This window comes from Hesperophylax consimilis, chromosome 1 (assembly GCF_061612785.1).
Source record: "Hesperophylax consimilis isolate HC1 chromosome 1, BYU_Hcon_1.0, whole genome shotgun sequence".
In the NCBI taxonomy this organism is placed as follows: domain Eukaryota; kingdom Metazoa; phylum Arthropoda; class Insecta; order Trichoptera; family Limnephilidae; genus Hesperophylax; species Hesperophylax consimilis.
The window spans coordinates 32,202,216-32,216,775 of NC_142836.1; the positions used below are offsets into that span (position 1 = coordinate 32,202,216).

The 14,560-nt window shown below is 35.6% G+C and overlaps 1 protein-coding gene across 1 annotated transcript; it reads left to right on the forward strand.

Moving 5' to 3' along the window:
- Positions 1-7,934: 7,934 nt before the first annotated feature.
- On the forward strand, positions 7,935-14,560 carry LOC149426665 (sedoheptulokinase-like). The gene is made up of 2 exons (XM_089637916.1): positions 7,935-8,650; positions 9,089-14,560. The coding sequence occupies exons 1-2, from the start codon at positions 8,358-8,360 to the stop codon at positions 10,182-10,184; spliced, it is 1,389 nt and encodes a 462-aa protein (XP_089494042.1). The 5' UTR covers positions 7,935-8,357; the 3' UTR covers positions 10,185-14,560.

Here is a 14,560-nt window from a genome sequence, read left to right on the forward strand (position 1 = left end):
TTGAAATCTGGGGAAATACATGTGAAACATATATAAACGAACTACAGGTAACACAAAACAAAGTAATCAAAATACTATTTCACTTCAAATCTAGAACATCAACAAAAAAATTATATATGGAAACAAAACTATTAAAATTAAGAAAATTATATGAATACAATACATGTCTTCTTATTTACAAAATAAATAATAAACTCATACATACAAATACAGAAATCATTAAAACATCCCAAGTACACACACACTTTACACGGCAACACGATAAAATACATTTAAACACCATACATACTCATTATGGCAAGCAATCCATTGGTTACGAGGGAAGAAACATATACAATTGCCTCCCAGACGAAATTAAAAATGAAAAAAGTATAGGTACATTTAAAAAAAAATTGTTCAGTTTTATGCTCAATCAACAAAACAATGAAAGTGAATAATATCAGTGTGTAATATATTTATGTGTAATATATATGTTATTTCTAGTTAAATAAGTGAAAAATGTAATTTTCTTTTATCTAGAATAAAAATAAATAAAACGCGAATAAATAACAAAGAAAATTGCTAAAAAAGTTGGATTTTTTTTTCTTTATTCATAAAAATATATTTGGATACAGGTTTTTTACATGCTTTTCGACTACCACACTAGACACATGTCCGTATTATTATTCCTAAAAAGGATCAGAAATAACTTGGATCTAAAGTCAACGCGCCTTGTTTACAATTCTATTATTACTCCACATTTAAATTATTGTTCTAGTGTTTTATTCTTATGCAACGAAGCCCAAAATAATAAACTCCAGGTTATACAAAATAGGGGGATGAGGATGATTTTAAAATGCAACATTTTGACTAGAGTTAAAATTATGTTACAAAATTTAAATATGATGACAACCAAACAACATATAATATATAATACGTTAACAATGATGTATAAGCTTCAAAATAATATGCTCCCAAATTATCTGCAAAGAAATGTTATGTACCATGAAAATGTTCACAATTATCCTACGACAAGACGCAGAGATTTTAGGCTTCCCAAAACTAAACTTTCATGCACACAAAACAGCGCGTTTTATAAAGGGCAAAAACTTTATAATAACCTACCAAATGTCATAAAGGAAGCCACAAGCGTTAGCACTTTTCGTAGGACATGTGCTTTATATGTAAAAAATAATTTTTGATTGTTGAACATACTCACCAATATTATTTTAGTCACCTAGATATCTTATATAATATAATTTTGTGCATTTATCTTTTTCTCTTAAAATGTAATTGTTATTTTTTGTATTTTTTATATTTTCCTACTAGATGTATGAAAAAATTTGCGTACATCTAAATAAAGATTCAAAAACAAAAAAAACTCCAATTCGCCTATGGTGCCAATGTCCTGCTCTGGTGGGAACTAGGCTCAGATACCTGGAGAGACATACAGCAGAACCAGAAGACTTACCTAATAACAACACTGGTTAATTTTATTAAAGGGACTGGGTTGTTGTAAAAGTATTGAGGTAAAATGGGAGCTAGAACAAATAGCTAGGCCTAAATGCTCACGGGAACTAGTGGTAAACCGTTTCCGCCCTCAAAAAAAATTTAAAAAGTTCGCCATACAAATAAAAAAATATATCTTTCTATTGTTATAAAGTTTAATTTGTAGAATTCCATTTCAAATCAAATAAAAATATTATTCAATATAAAAAAAACTTTTTTCAGATTCACGAGATGACGGTGAAGATATTATCCCACAACTTTTTAACTAACTATCTAACCATCACGCAGTTTCCCCCGAAGGGGTAGGCAGAGAGGACGGACGGTCAAACAACTCGGTCTTGGCACACACACCTTGCCTCATTCACATTCATACATCCTCTCATACATACTTTTCTATTATTCTGACTCTTGACATAGCCCAACTCAATTATCAGATTCACTTGGTCGTGCCATGTCTTCCTCGGGCGTCCCCGAATTCTGCTACCATTCACATTTCCATCATATATTCAACATATCATTCATACAAACCATCTAAGCGTCCCTTTCTTGATCTTACTCACTACGCTTACATCAGCCTTGCACTCTTTGCGGATTTCCACATTTCTCACACGATCATACATGGTTTTACCACACAAACGCCACAGGAATCTCATTTCTACAGCATTCAGTCTACTTTCATCCTTTCTATGGTCCGTATCAGGGTAGGTACCAGCACTCCATTATGGACTGCTAGCTTGTAGCGTAAAAGAATTTAATGTTATTATGAACATGATGCGTAGGGCGCCAATGTAACATAATTAAAAGGAATCTGAGGTATTATAGTAAAATTGTGTATGACCAGATGTTTTCGGCCTTGAGATCGTCACTCAATAATAACCAACATGGATTTATGAGGGGGAAATCTACAACCACTAACTTAACGGCATTCACCGAATTCTTACAAGATAACATGGATCAGCATATACAGTTAGATGCAATATAATATACAGATTATAGTAAAGCTTTTGATTTAGTTATTCATGATATCTTACTGAGAAAACTTTTACAAATCGGTGTATACGGAGACCTCCTCAGATGGCTCTCGTCCTATATAGCAAACCGTAGCCAAGCAGTAGTCGTCGGTGGCTATAAATCGAACTGGGAATCCGTGCCGTCAGGAGTACCCCAGGGGTCATTATTGGGACCATTACTCTTTAGTAATGACATTGGGAAATGTTTTCACCACTCCAGAACTTTATTATACGCAGATGACATGAAAATATTCTCCCCTGTTACGTGTATCAATGAGTGAACCCGCGTGCAAGAAGATCTAAATCGCCTAAATATTTATTGTGCAGAACACAACCTTCAAATAAATGTAAAAAAATGTGGCACCATCAGCTTCACCCGAAATAAAAATCCCATTTCTTTTAATTACTCCCTTAACGGCACAATACTGAGCAAAATGACAGAGGCTACGGATCTGGGAGTAGTGTTAGATCCGAAATTACTTGTTGAGCGCCATATCGAATCCATGGTTGCAAAAGCTTCCAAGGTACTTGGCTTTGTACTCAGAACCTGCTAAATTTAAAAAAAAAGTAAATATCATGAAAATGCTGTACTTTGCGTATGTACGCAGTTCTCTGGAGTACGCCTCTCAATTCTGGAATCCCACGTATAAGTCACACATAGAAAGGATTGAGAAAGTGCAATATCGTTTTCTACGATACCTTGATTTTTGAGCCTATCGTCCTCATCTGAGTCACGAGGAGTCAGCAGCGTTTTTCAGGATTTCGTCACTGGAAAGTCGTAGAAACTCCGCAGACGTACTATTTTTACAAAAAATTGCCACCTCTGTGATAGATTGCCCGGAATTACTAGAAAGAATTCAATTAAGAGTACCCATCAGACAAACCAGACAAAATCACACTTTAAACATCCCTCAATGTAACACGAACTCAAAAAAATGCTTTTATTCACCGTGCTTCATACAATTTTAATGCTTCATACAATTTTAATACTTCATACAGTGAATTAGACTTATTTAACTCAGCACCCCACAATTTCAAACCTAAAATCAAATAATAATTATATTATCATTTTTTATTAATACACATACGTACATGCTACACATTACAGAGACTAGATCCATCCCATACCCCTACCTTCCGCCATCCCATCGTTCAGTCCTCCTTTAATGGAGTTACCTGAATTTATCCTTGTTGCGGTTACGTCACCGCTCCTAGGGTCATCATATCATAACCAGACCGCACGAGTAAAAAAGCTGAGTCAATCAGACTTAAGAAACTTCAATTGAAATATCGGGACCGCGATACGTAAACTGCTGATAAGAGAATGTTTGCATACAGGGTGATGCAAATGTTCATAAAATGAACCGAGTCAGCGATCCTGCGGGATCCAACCCGTGGCAGACAAGAACAAAGGAATCAGCAGCTATATAAGCAGTGGAGGACCTAGGTACATCATCATTCCAGTCAAAAAGTTCGACCCGACATCATCCCACTCGAGAAGTCCGACTCGGCGTAGCGGAGGGATTCCCCCCGCGTCACATCTCTATCTTTCTTCATCTCATCGCTACACACCTACACTCGACTTTGCACGGACTACAACCATGGACTCCTTGGGATTTCACCTCAACGCTCTGGCCCAGGCTATCATTCCTGGCCAGCGCTGACGTTACGCGCCTAGAACCTGCGACAACATCGTCGCCGGTCTGCGCCTCGGCCGCGCGACCTTCGTCGCCGGCCTGCGTCTCCCGCTCATCTGCCGACCTGGTCCATTGCACCTTCAGCTACCTCGTTCACGCTGAAGTACCTGGAAGACTCCTCGCCTTCACCAGTGTTGAACACACTCACGAGTTTGGTCTCCACCAACGCAGTGTCGACCCACTGACCCGCGCCTCGACCATCCTAACGCCGTCATCGCCGTCTACACCTGGTGTCATCCTCATCTGTCTCAGTCATCTTCCAACTGCACAATTATACTGACTCGCAATAAATGCCGTGACACCACACAACATCATCCTTCATTGTCTCACTACCAAGTCCCCATACCCTTCTTTCAATATCTCTGTCAGCCTTCCCAGTTCTCGTAAACATACTCCCAAAATACACAAACTCATCCACCTGCTCCAAGTATTCCTCATTCACAACTATATTGCATACTGTTTTCGTACTATCTCTTTCAAACACCATGACTTTAGACTTACTTACATTCATCATTAACTAATTCTTCATACATACATCGTTCATCCTAGACACGAGAGACTGTAGATCTTCCATACTGTTGGCAATCAGCACCATATCATCAGCAAACAACAGGCAACATACTTTCAGATTACTCAAATTCACACCCAATCCCACGTCTTTCAATTCTGGCATACAATTATCCATGTATATATTGAATAACCATGGTGACATTACGCAGCCTTGTTTAATACCTTTCGTGATATCAAACCAACCCGTAAAACCACCGTTCTCCCTAACACATGCAACACTTCCCTCATACAGAGACGCAATTGCCTGTGTGAGAAACCTTTTCACTCCACATTTGGACAACACCTTCCAAGCCTTTTTCCTGTCGACTCAGTCGTATGCTTTTTGTAGATCTAAAAAAGGCATAGAAAAGTTTCTGTTTTTTTGCCAGAAACTTCTCAGTGAGCATACGAAATGAGAAGATCTGGTCCATGCACCCCCTTCCACTCATAAAAGCACTTCGCACATCCTATATTTTATTATTTGTTTGCTTTCTTACCCTTTCAATCAAAATTCTAGCATACAGCTTGCCAACTGTACTTAGCAGGCTAATAGCCCTATGTTCCCAAATTCCATACGTGACCCTTTACCTTTGTATAACGACATGATCACAGCCCTTCTCCAATCTAAAGGCGTGTAACCCTCCTTTAAACATTGGTTAAAATATTGCACAACGATGTGAGACTTATCTCCTTTAAAATATTCAGCACCAATATTGTCGAAACCGACAGCCTTTGCATTCTTCATATATTATGTACATTTAATCAATCTCATCCATGCTGATTTCGGTAACATTCGCCCCATCATCATTCGTCAAATACATTCTTCCTCGTTTGTCAAAATTTTTCCATTTTTCGATATTATCACTTTCATGCTTCCGTTTTCTGGACCACTCCGGGACCTTTTGACTTCATTCCAAAACAGTTTAATGTTTTCTTGGAAGTGGTCTGTCATTTTGATTACCTCTTCCTCTTGCAGGCGTTTCTTTCTTCTTTCACTCAAACTCTTACACTTTTCTTGCATCCCTTATACACATCTTTCGCTCGATCCCTCTTTTCACTGGAAGCACTGCCAGCCGCTATCAGACATAACCTTGCTTTCTTTTTCTATGAGACCAGTGCTTTAACCTCATCATACCACCTTGCATCAACTTTCTTCCTACCTTTCGTACCTATTCCACACACGTTTATAGCAGATTCACAAAGACTCATTTTTATGTGGTTCCATGTTTCGTCTATGCTTAGACTATCCATTTCCCTCTCATCCAATCTCATCTCTGCACCATTCACATACTTCTCATATTATCGTTTTGCAGTTTTTCTATTTTGACTCTTTTGGCAGATGATATCGTTTTCACTTTAGAGCGCCAACCGCGAAACAGGTTTACTCCCGACACTACCAGAAAGTGGTCAGTTTGAACCTCAGCCCCTCTAAAAACTCTTGTGCCCTCGGTAACGGCTCTCAATCGAAGAAATTATTCGACACAAACAGGTTCCACCCCAAAAATACTTCAAGTATTCTGTTCCCGTCATTCGTTTTTTGCCCCCAAACATACCTAAGGACGATTAAAATCCGTCACGTCTAATTCCTACCCACCCATTTAAATCACCTGCCATTATAATCCTTTCATTCATATTTTTTTGGCTCATTACATCATTCACACCAGTCCAAAAATCATGTTTCTCTTCGTGACTTTCAGAATTAACAGCAAGAAACACCCTTGTCAAACCGATTTTGAATCTGATCCACATTATTCTCGGACTTACACATTCATACTGCAACATACATTCAATCATTTTGAGTAGCGCTGCAAGCTGCAACACTCTGACAAGCCCTCTCCGTATTTGGTCTCCCAGACCAAATGACGAGCCTATCATTATGCTGCATGTACCGCTCCCTTTTTCATGCTCTCTGTTATACAAAGTATGTACAAACATTTGCTAATTTTTGTATCACACAATTCATTGATCTTTCTTTCCATTCCTCCTCTAATATTCTATGTACCAATTCGAAATTGTTGAAGTTCTTTCCTCCTCTTTACGCCACCGAAGGGCTGGCGATGTGAACACTAAAACAAATAGTATTTTATCAGTCTTATCACTATAACAAAAATAAACTTTTCACTGCATAGTTGTTTGTAACTTACTATCCACACAATGAGGAATATTTACGTACACTTTGAACGGTGGAATATATTAAATATCTCTATAAATTAGGGAAGGATAGCGAGACCGACGAAAAACACGCCCGACTTTCCACTTCTTCATTTTTATTAATTATAATTTATTTTGTCTAAATTTTATTTTACATTTTATTTGTAATAAAAGTTACCCAATAAAAGTCACAAGGTAAAGATACATTGTTAACTTATTCTGAACTGAAGTTCAAGAACTACATTCTTGAATTTGGGATTCCCCCTACGCGTCCCATGCTAAAAAATTGTATCTCCCTAAAATATATTTTTGGTGACCGATAAAAAACCACATAGACCACATAGACCTAAGAAGCCCGATAGAGCTAGATTGAAGTCTAAATTGAGGCCGTCAGCTCCAAAAAAGTGGTTTTGCTTCTTAGGTCGTTTTTTTTCAGATAATTTAGCCCCTTAAATCGGAGGAAAATATATTTTAGGGAAAAGCACAAAAATTAGGGCAAATTCTGGGGAAAATTTGAATATTCTAGGGAAGTTTTATGAAAATATGTAATACGGAAACTTTTGTGGGAAATTATTTCTGTTGAAATCTCACAGCCCCCGATATAATACAAAAAAATGCGGGAATAAACTTTCTCCGAAAGCCTTTACAGCAATACCCCTCAAGGATTCGGAAAAAACATTGTGGGGAATCATCCCTCGAAATTCCCTTTGAAAATTTTGTGGGGACATATTATTCTTGTGTTACTGTTTAACGGCTTCTGATCGTTTGGGGTATTTGATGAGACAAGGAATAGGATACGACATTAAAAATTAAGCAGGCTTTGGCATTTTCCATACATCTTTCCCCTCACCCCCCGACTTCAACTTTTTCTCGAATTGCTCCGTCCAAGTCTTTTTAGGTTCATGAAAAACCATGGAGGTATAATGTATAAATGACCCACAAAACACGCAAACAAAACGATGCATCTGGCAACACCGCTGGCAACTGACAGCGGACCGCTGATCTTGATCCGCTGACGGCCGCTCAGCTGAACTCGCTCGTCGCGTGCAGTCGCGCGCATCACCTGTCAGACCCAGATATCGTGCGTCAGTTCGGGGTTATCTGGTCCTGGTACTTTTTAATCTTATTTTTTATTGCAAGTGGGTAGAAATTTGACAGTGTTAACATTATTTAATTTGTGAGTTTTTCTTGAATATAAGAGATTATATAATTTTGTTCCTTCACTCAGAAAATAAAAATAATTATAGTTAAATGTTCTTCGTTCTTCGATGCATAATTAATAAGTGTACCTTTACGTGCAACGAGATTTCATTAATTAGCGATATCACGCTACTTTACTATTTATAGAGTTGCCCCATTACCTACTTCAGTACTACCACTTATTCACTTTAAACCTGCTCAACTGAAGAACTGGCAAAAGACAGGCATAAGTTATTTTTTTATTAAAACTTTGATTCGCAAAATGGGTTCCAAACAACTAGTGCTTGGGATGGATATCGGGACGACTTCTGTTAAAGTTTGTCTGTATGATATAAGTTCTGGGGAATTGGTTGCTAAACAAAATAAAGATACTGCCGCCAATATTCCAAGTGATTTAGGCAGTGAAGGAAATAAGCAGGATGTTCCCAAGATCATATCGGCAATTCACGGATGCGTCTCTCGCCTTCCAAAGGATTTAATGAAACACGTTGTTAAAATAGGAGTTTGCGGGCAGATGCACGGAGTCCTGTTGTGGAAAAATGAGGATGATAACAAGTATGTTTGAAATTTTATTTTATGTTTAACGTTTGATAAATCTGCACTTGGCAACGATAATAATACTATGTACTTTGCTGATAACATGACACATACGTCTGTTCAATCATTTTGATAACTCCTTATAACTCGCTGTAACCAGCTCTACCGATCTCGAAATATTCTATAAACTTTGCATAAATTAATTAAAGGCACTGCTGAAAACCAGTTGCATTCCGGGTCAGGATTTTACAGCTGAGCAGTGACCTTTCTGCCAATGTTGTAAAGCCAAGTGTACCTATGATGTTGGAATGTGTAATGTATCGTAATCTATTGACAAATAAATGTTTTTATTATCATTATAAATATCAAAGCATCAATCCTACCATCATTAAATTGAACCTAAGATTTCACCCAAATAAGACTTGTGTGATTTTACATCAATTCTTTTTGTTTAAGGGCGTGGGAGGCGATAGAGAAGGACGGGACGCTGGTGCGTTACGATGCGCGTAAGGCGAGTGTATCAGCTCTCTATACTTGGCAAGATAACCGTTGCAAGAAAGAGTTCCTGGATACCTTGCCTGCGCCAGATTCACATTTGAAATGCTTCTCTGGATATGGCTGCGCAACTTTGCTTTGGTTAGCAAGGAACAAACCTGAAAAATTGGCTCTTTTCAACCGAGCTGGAACTATTCAGGATTTTGTGGTTGGCATGTTGTGCAATCTTGATATTCCTGTCATGACAACTCAGAATGCCGCCAGCTGGGGTTATTTCGACACCACATCAAACACATGGAATATTGAAATCCTGGAAAGAGAAAAGTTCCCTGTAAATCTCTTGCCTAAGATAGTAGCGAGCGGACAAATTGGTGGAACTCTTCTGGATACGTGGTATGGCATTCCTAAGGGGACTCCCGTGGGGGCAGCTCTCGGGGATTTGCAATGCTCTTTCCTAGCAACCCTGAAAACTAGCAATGACGCCGTCTTAAACATCTCTACATCTGCCCAGTTGGGATTCGTTGTGGATGAAATTAGTGAAAAACTTGGCACTTTAGAGTACTTGCCTTATTTCAATGGAAAATATTTAGCCGTAGCAGCTTCTTTGAATGGTGGAAACACGATGGCTACATTTGTTAAAATGTTGCAACAATGGGTGATGGATTTGGGATTTGCGGTACCTCAGTCCAAAGTATGGGAAAAGCTGATAACTTTGGGAAAAGATGAAAATGCATCTTCTTCCATAATGGTGAATCCAGTTTTATTAGGAGAAAGGCATTCACCAGAAAAATATGCATCGGTAACAAACATAAATTTGTCCAATTTATCTCTGGGGCAAGTGTTCAAAGGTCTCTGTGAAGGATTAATTGCCAACATCAATTCCATGATGCCGAGAGAAATCTTGGTAAATGCAAACATTACCAGAATTCTCGGTAATGGCTCGGGTCTTTCACGCAACGTAGTTCTCCAAAAGGCAGTGGAGACATGCTACAATCTTCCATTGGTATTTACATCTGGTGGAGATGCAGCTAAAGGGGCAGCCATTTCCATGCTCTAAATCTGTTTTTCATAATACATATTAATAAACAATCCCACAATAATTTCCATTATTTAATCCGTTAACATTATTTATACCTGAAGCCAGACAAATCAAATTAGTTTTTAATAATTATAATACATTGGTTGCTGGTGGTATTATAATAAATAATGAGACCAAAAGCAATAAAACACCCTATGGTGAATTCATTATTTTGATAATATTTTATTTGTGCAATTAATAATGTGTTACAATTCAGGTATAGTGCCTCAGAGACCCAAAGTAAGAGAACACCCTGTGGTGAATTGATTATTTAGACCATAATATTTTCTTTATGCAATGAATAATGTGTTATAATTTAGGTACTGGGCCCCAGAGACCAAAAGCAATAAAACACCCTAAGGCTTTCTTTATGTAATAAATAATGTGTTGTTATAATTCGGGTACAGGCCCCAGAGACCAACCACACTGAAACATCTAATAGCTTATTTGTTATTTTGACAATAACATTTTATTTTACTTTCTATTTCTTTATTATATAACTTAATTACTCCTTCTGTATGTGACAAAGTTTTATATTGGTTCTTGCCAAATCATGTAGACAGGTTTTTTGAGATATTGCCAAATTCCTGATGGATTTTCGAATTATAAATATATTTAGTTTTGAATTTTGTTGCAGATGAAATGTCAGATCATATCTAATTCATATCTATTAATGAGTACTATGTCAAAGTGAGTTTCACATATTTATATTTAGGAATTAGGAGCAGACCTATTTTCACCCGCTCCATTCTTCCAAAATGCTAAACTGATACTAATAAGAAAAGGATTTCAAATTATCAGTGTTAAAAAAGCTAAAATTATTGCTATTTATTATAGTATTTTTTTTAATATTGGAGCAGTTAACTCTTTCTGTGCCCGGTGTTGTTCGAGCCTGGGTTCTTTCAAATCAGTATTTAATTTGGTGAATTATATTAACCCTTTGATGCAACTATAATATTGATTGTGCGTATGTTTTACTTTAGAAATAAGATAATAAATATGAAATAAAGAAAATGTTACCATCAAACATTACGAATACTTCAAAACACTATAATAATCGTTAAAGCCAGTAATTCTGTAACGAAAAATAAAACCTAAATAGAGTGGACATTGGCTATCCTCGGAATCGGCAGTGGTGGTACACAACCAGTGGTGTTACGGTATAGCCTGCCAAGTATGTTTGTTATCCAGTCAAAGAGTTAATGTTTCCAATATTGCCCTAACTTGGTATGTATTGCCCGCATGGAGAGATTTTGAATATTTTCATATATATTAGGATTTTAATGAAGACGTTATTTTCACATTGAAATGGTCACTTACATAACCATAGTCACCAACACAACAATGATATTTTAAAAGAATATCACCAAGCCGTAGCTGGCAGTGAACATAGGTAATAGGAATGACAATAGTTATACAAAAAATCAAGTCTGACTTGTTTCTTCCTTTCATGAGAAAATCTTTCTGAATTGTTAAAACTTTATGATATATTTGTTCACAGTGTCCAGCAACTTGTGTAAGAGGGTAACTCTCACCTTTTTAGAGATGAAAATTTAAAAAATATAGTAATTTTAACAGAAAGAAAGAGGTGAATTAAAATTTTATCCCCAGTTAGTGCATTGTTCTTGAAATATCAAGAAAGTAAAATCCTGTTGCATATGGTATGGAATAGGTAAATATAATAAATGATAATAACGAAACAAAATCCCCGTCATTCCTTGTCCCCTAAAATGTAATTTTCATTTGTTTGAAAAAAATTAGTGTGTAAGTGCCTTGAACAAAACCAAACCTGTGATAAGTACATGATTATGTATGTTTTTGTACTATTCATTGTATTTTTTTTTTTTTTGTGCAACCACCTTTTTGTTATTTTAACAAAACTCTATTACTGGCATATTTACAGTCTTAGTTAAATGATAATTATGTATGTTTTGAAAGTCACACCTTAACCTCCATTGTATCTATCTTACAAGTTACATATAAAAGTTATTAAATATTATAATATACACGTAACACTCACAGTGCCTAAACCAACAACTTGAATGTAACACGATTGTTTATTAAATATCCCCATGTAAAGCAAGTATTGACTGTGTGCTTATCTGTTAAGTGCCTACTCAATTATTACAATATTGTTGCGCTTAAAATGAAAAGGCTTGATTTATTATTTTCTCTTATCTATTTTTTTTTTTATCTTGTATTGAAGTTAAGTGAGAGGTATAAAGAGTCAATCATTTTATGTAGAGGCATTATTTATTAGAAGTTTGTATGTCAAAAGTCTCATATCTTATAGAATTAGCATATTCAAATGAATATTTTAGACTTAGGCTTAAGTTTTTACATACGAGGAATAAATATGTGGATTGGCCTGTCTCACGATATTGCTCGCTACACAAACCCATAGTCGTCACAGATGTGTAATATAATATCTTGTCTGTGATAATATATCCCTCGTATAATAAATATGATATAAAGAAAATGTTACCATCAAACATTACGAATACTTCAAAACACTATAATAATCGTTAAAGCCAGTAATTCTGTATGTAGCAAGATATAGTCATCACAGATGCGTAATATAATATGTTGTCTGTGATAATTGTATGGGATAGTATGGTCATACTCACAAATATTTATATATTATATTCCTCGTATGTAACAAGATGTATTCAATCGATCTTACTGTTATGTTATACTAAATCGCCCACACATAACTAAACTGCCGTAAGTTCAAATATGTCAAACTGTAATAATTTGACACGCTTTGCATCTTCGCTATGTAAATGGATATATTTATGCACAACATGAATCAAGATTTAGATAAATATTGTGTGGTACAATAATTTTTTTCAGTATAAATAATAATATAATGTTATCTAGTGTTTGGAGATGTAAATAACTGTGAATTGTGACAGTTTAGCAGAATAATTTCAATTGTTAATTATCTCAGTTTGCATATACAGTGTAGTTGAGGTAGTGAGAAATATTTTCTTAGCGAACAAACATTTTGCATAGTAAGTATTTTTCATTGGGTGCGTGAATAGATATTTGTTTTGTTTTAATATTATTTGGCAATGCAAAGCATTTTATATATGTATAAATAAACTTATAGTAAAGTACCCGAAATTGGTGAAAAAAAGCAGACAAATAATGCAGATTTGGCCTAAATGTTGCTTTATGATGAATATATGAATATTCTTGGTTGTTATTTAATTGTAATTTGGAACCAAAATTAATTTAGATATTTATGGTGCACCCTGTACATGTCATTATACCATTATGATGTATGTTATTATACAGCTTATTTTATTCCAAGAATTTATTTGTTCATTAATATTTTAACATCTGCAAAACTTAGCTTAAAATAAATTTACATACTTGCAAAGAGATAACACACTACACATTTAAAGTGGTGGGTTATCGTGTGCACAGTAAAAAAACATGACATATTTAGTGTGTATTTATCACTTGGATTATGAAGAAATCGTTCTGTTTATTAGAGAGAAGAAAACACACAGATATGATACTTAAGAATTAATAAATAAAACAAAAGGATTTCATCTGCCTCCTGAATAATTTCTCACAGATTGAAATGTAAGGTATTTAATTACCTTTGAATTAAACGAAATTCGGTTTTTTTTTTTTTTTAAAGGTAATAAATAGTATTATATCTCGTGAATTGCAAGAAAGCGTTCACATGAATTTGCATAGCAGGCAACAAAATTTGAGCACCATTGTGAGTGAAGATAATAATCTTCCATGTTGACACTGTACCATTTTCAAATAATGAGTTTGAATTGCCAAAGAATTTTAATTGCTCACATCTTTTATATTATTTTGTTTAAGTTTTTTAGTTAATTTTTTTACCAAAGTACAATTAATCATTTTATATCATTTATGTATTGTAATAAATTAATAGTGCCTGCTGAATCGAGCTGCCAAATAAACCGTTTTTGCTATGGTATAATGTGGTACCTAATAGGTAATTGGTATTAAATACAGGGCTGGCCATGTGCATGCGCAATTGCAGAAGTCCGCCAAGGAACCATGGGGATAATAATATAAACAGCGCCCTTGAGGTTTTTACTAGTGCCAGGCGCCATTTGGCTTAGGGCCGGCCCTGATCAATATAAAGTAAAATATAATATAAAGCTTGCTACAAAATCTTGCCTGATAAAAAGAAACGCTAGTCATTCCCTGTGAAGTTTTCGATTTGCTTACCATTTTGTTTTAGGTTTTTTTATTACTACTTGTATTTAAGTAGAAGTAGATTACACAGAACAAAGTTAAGTATGCAGAATGTTGCATACATATTTATTGGATTGTTATGTATGTACAATGGTTATTATTATCGA

Excerpts from the sequence above, each read along its gene's own strand:
- LOC149426665 (XM_089637916.1), top strand. The coding sequence starts at position 8,358 with ATGGGTTCCAAACAACTAGTGCTTGGGATGGATATCGGGACGACTTCT. Across the intron at positions 8,651-9,088 it reads AAAAATGAGGATGATAACAA|GGCGTGGGAGGCGATAGAGA; the intron begins GTATGTTTGAAA and ends TTTTTGTTTAAG.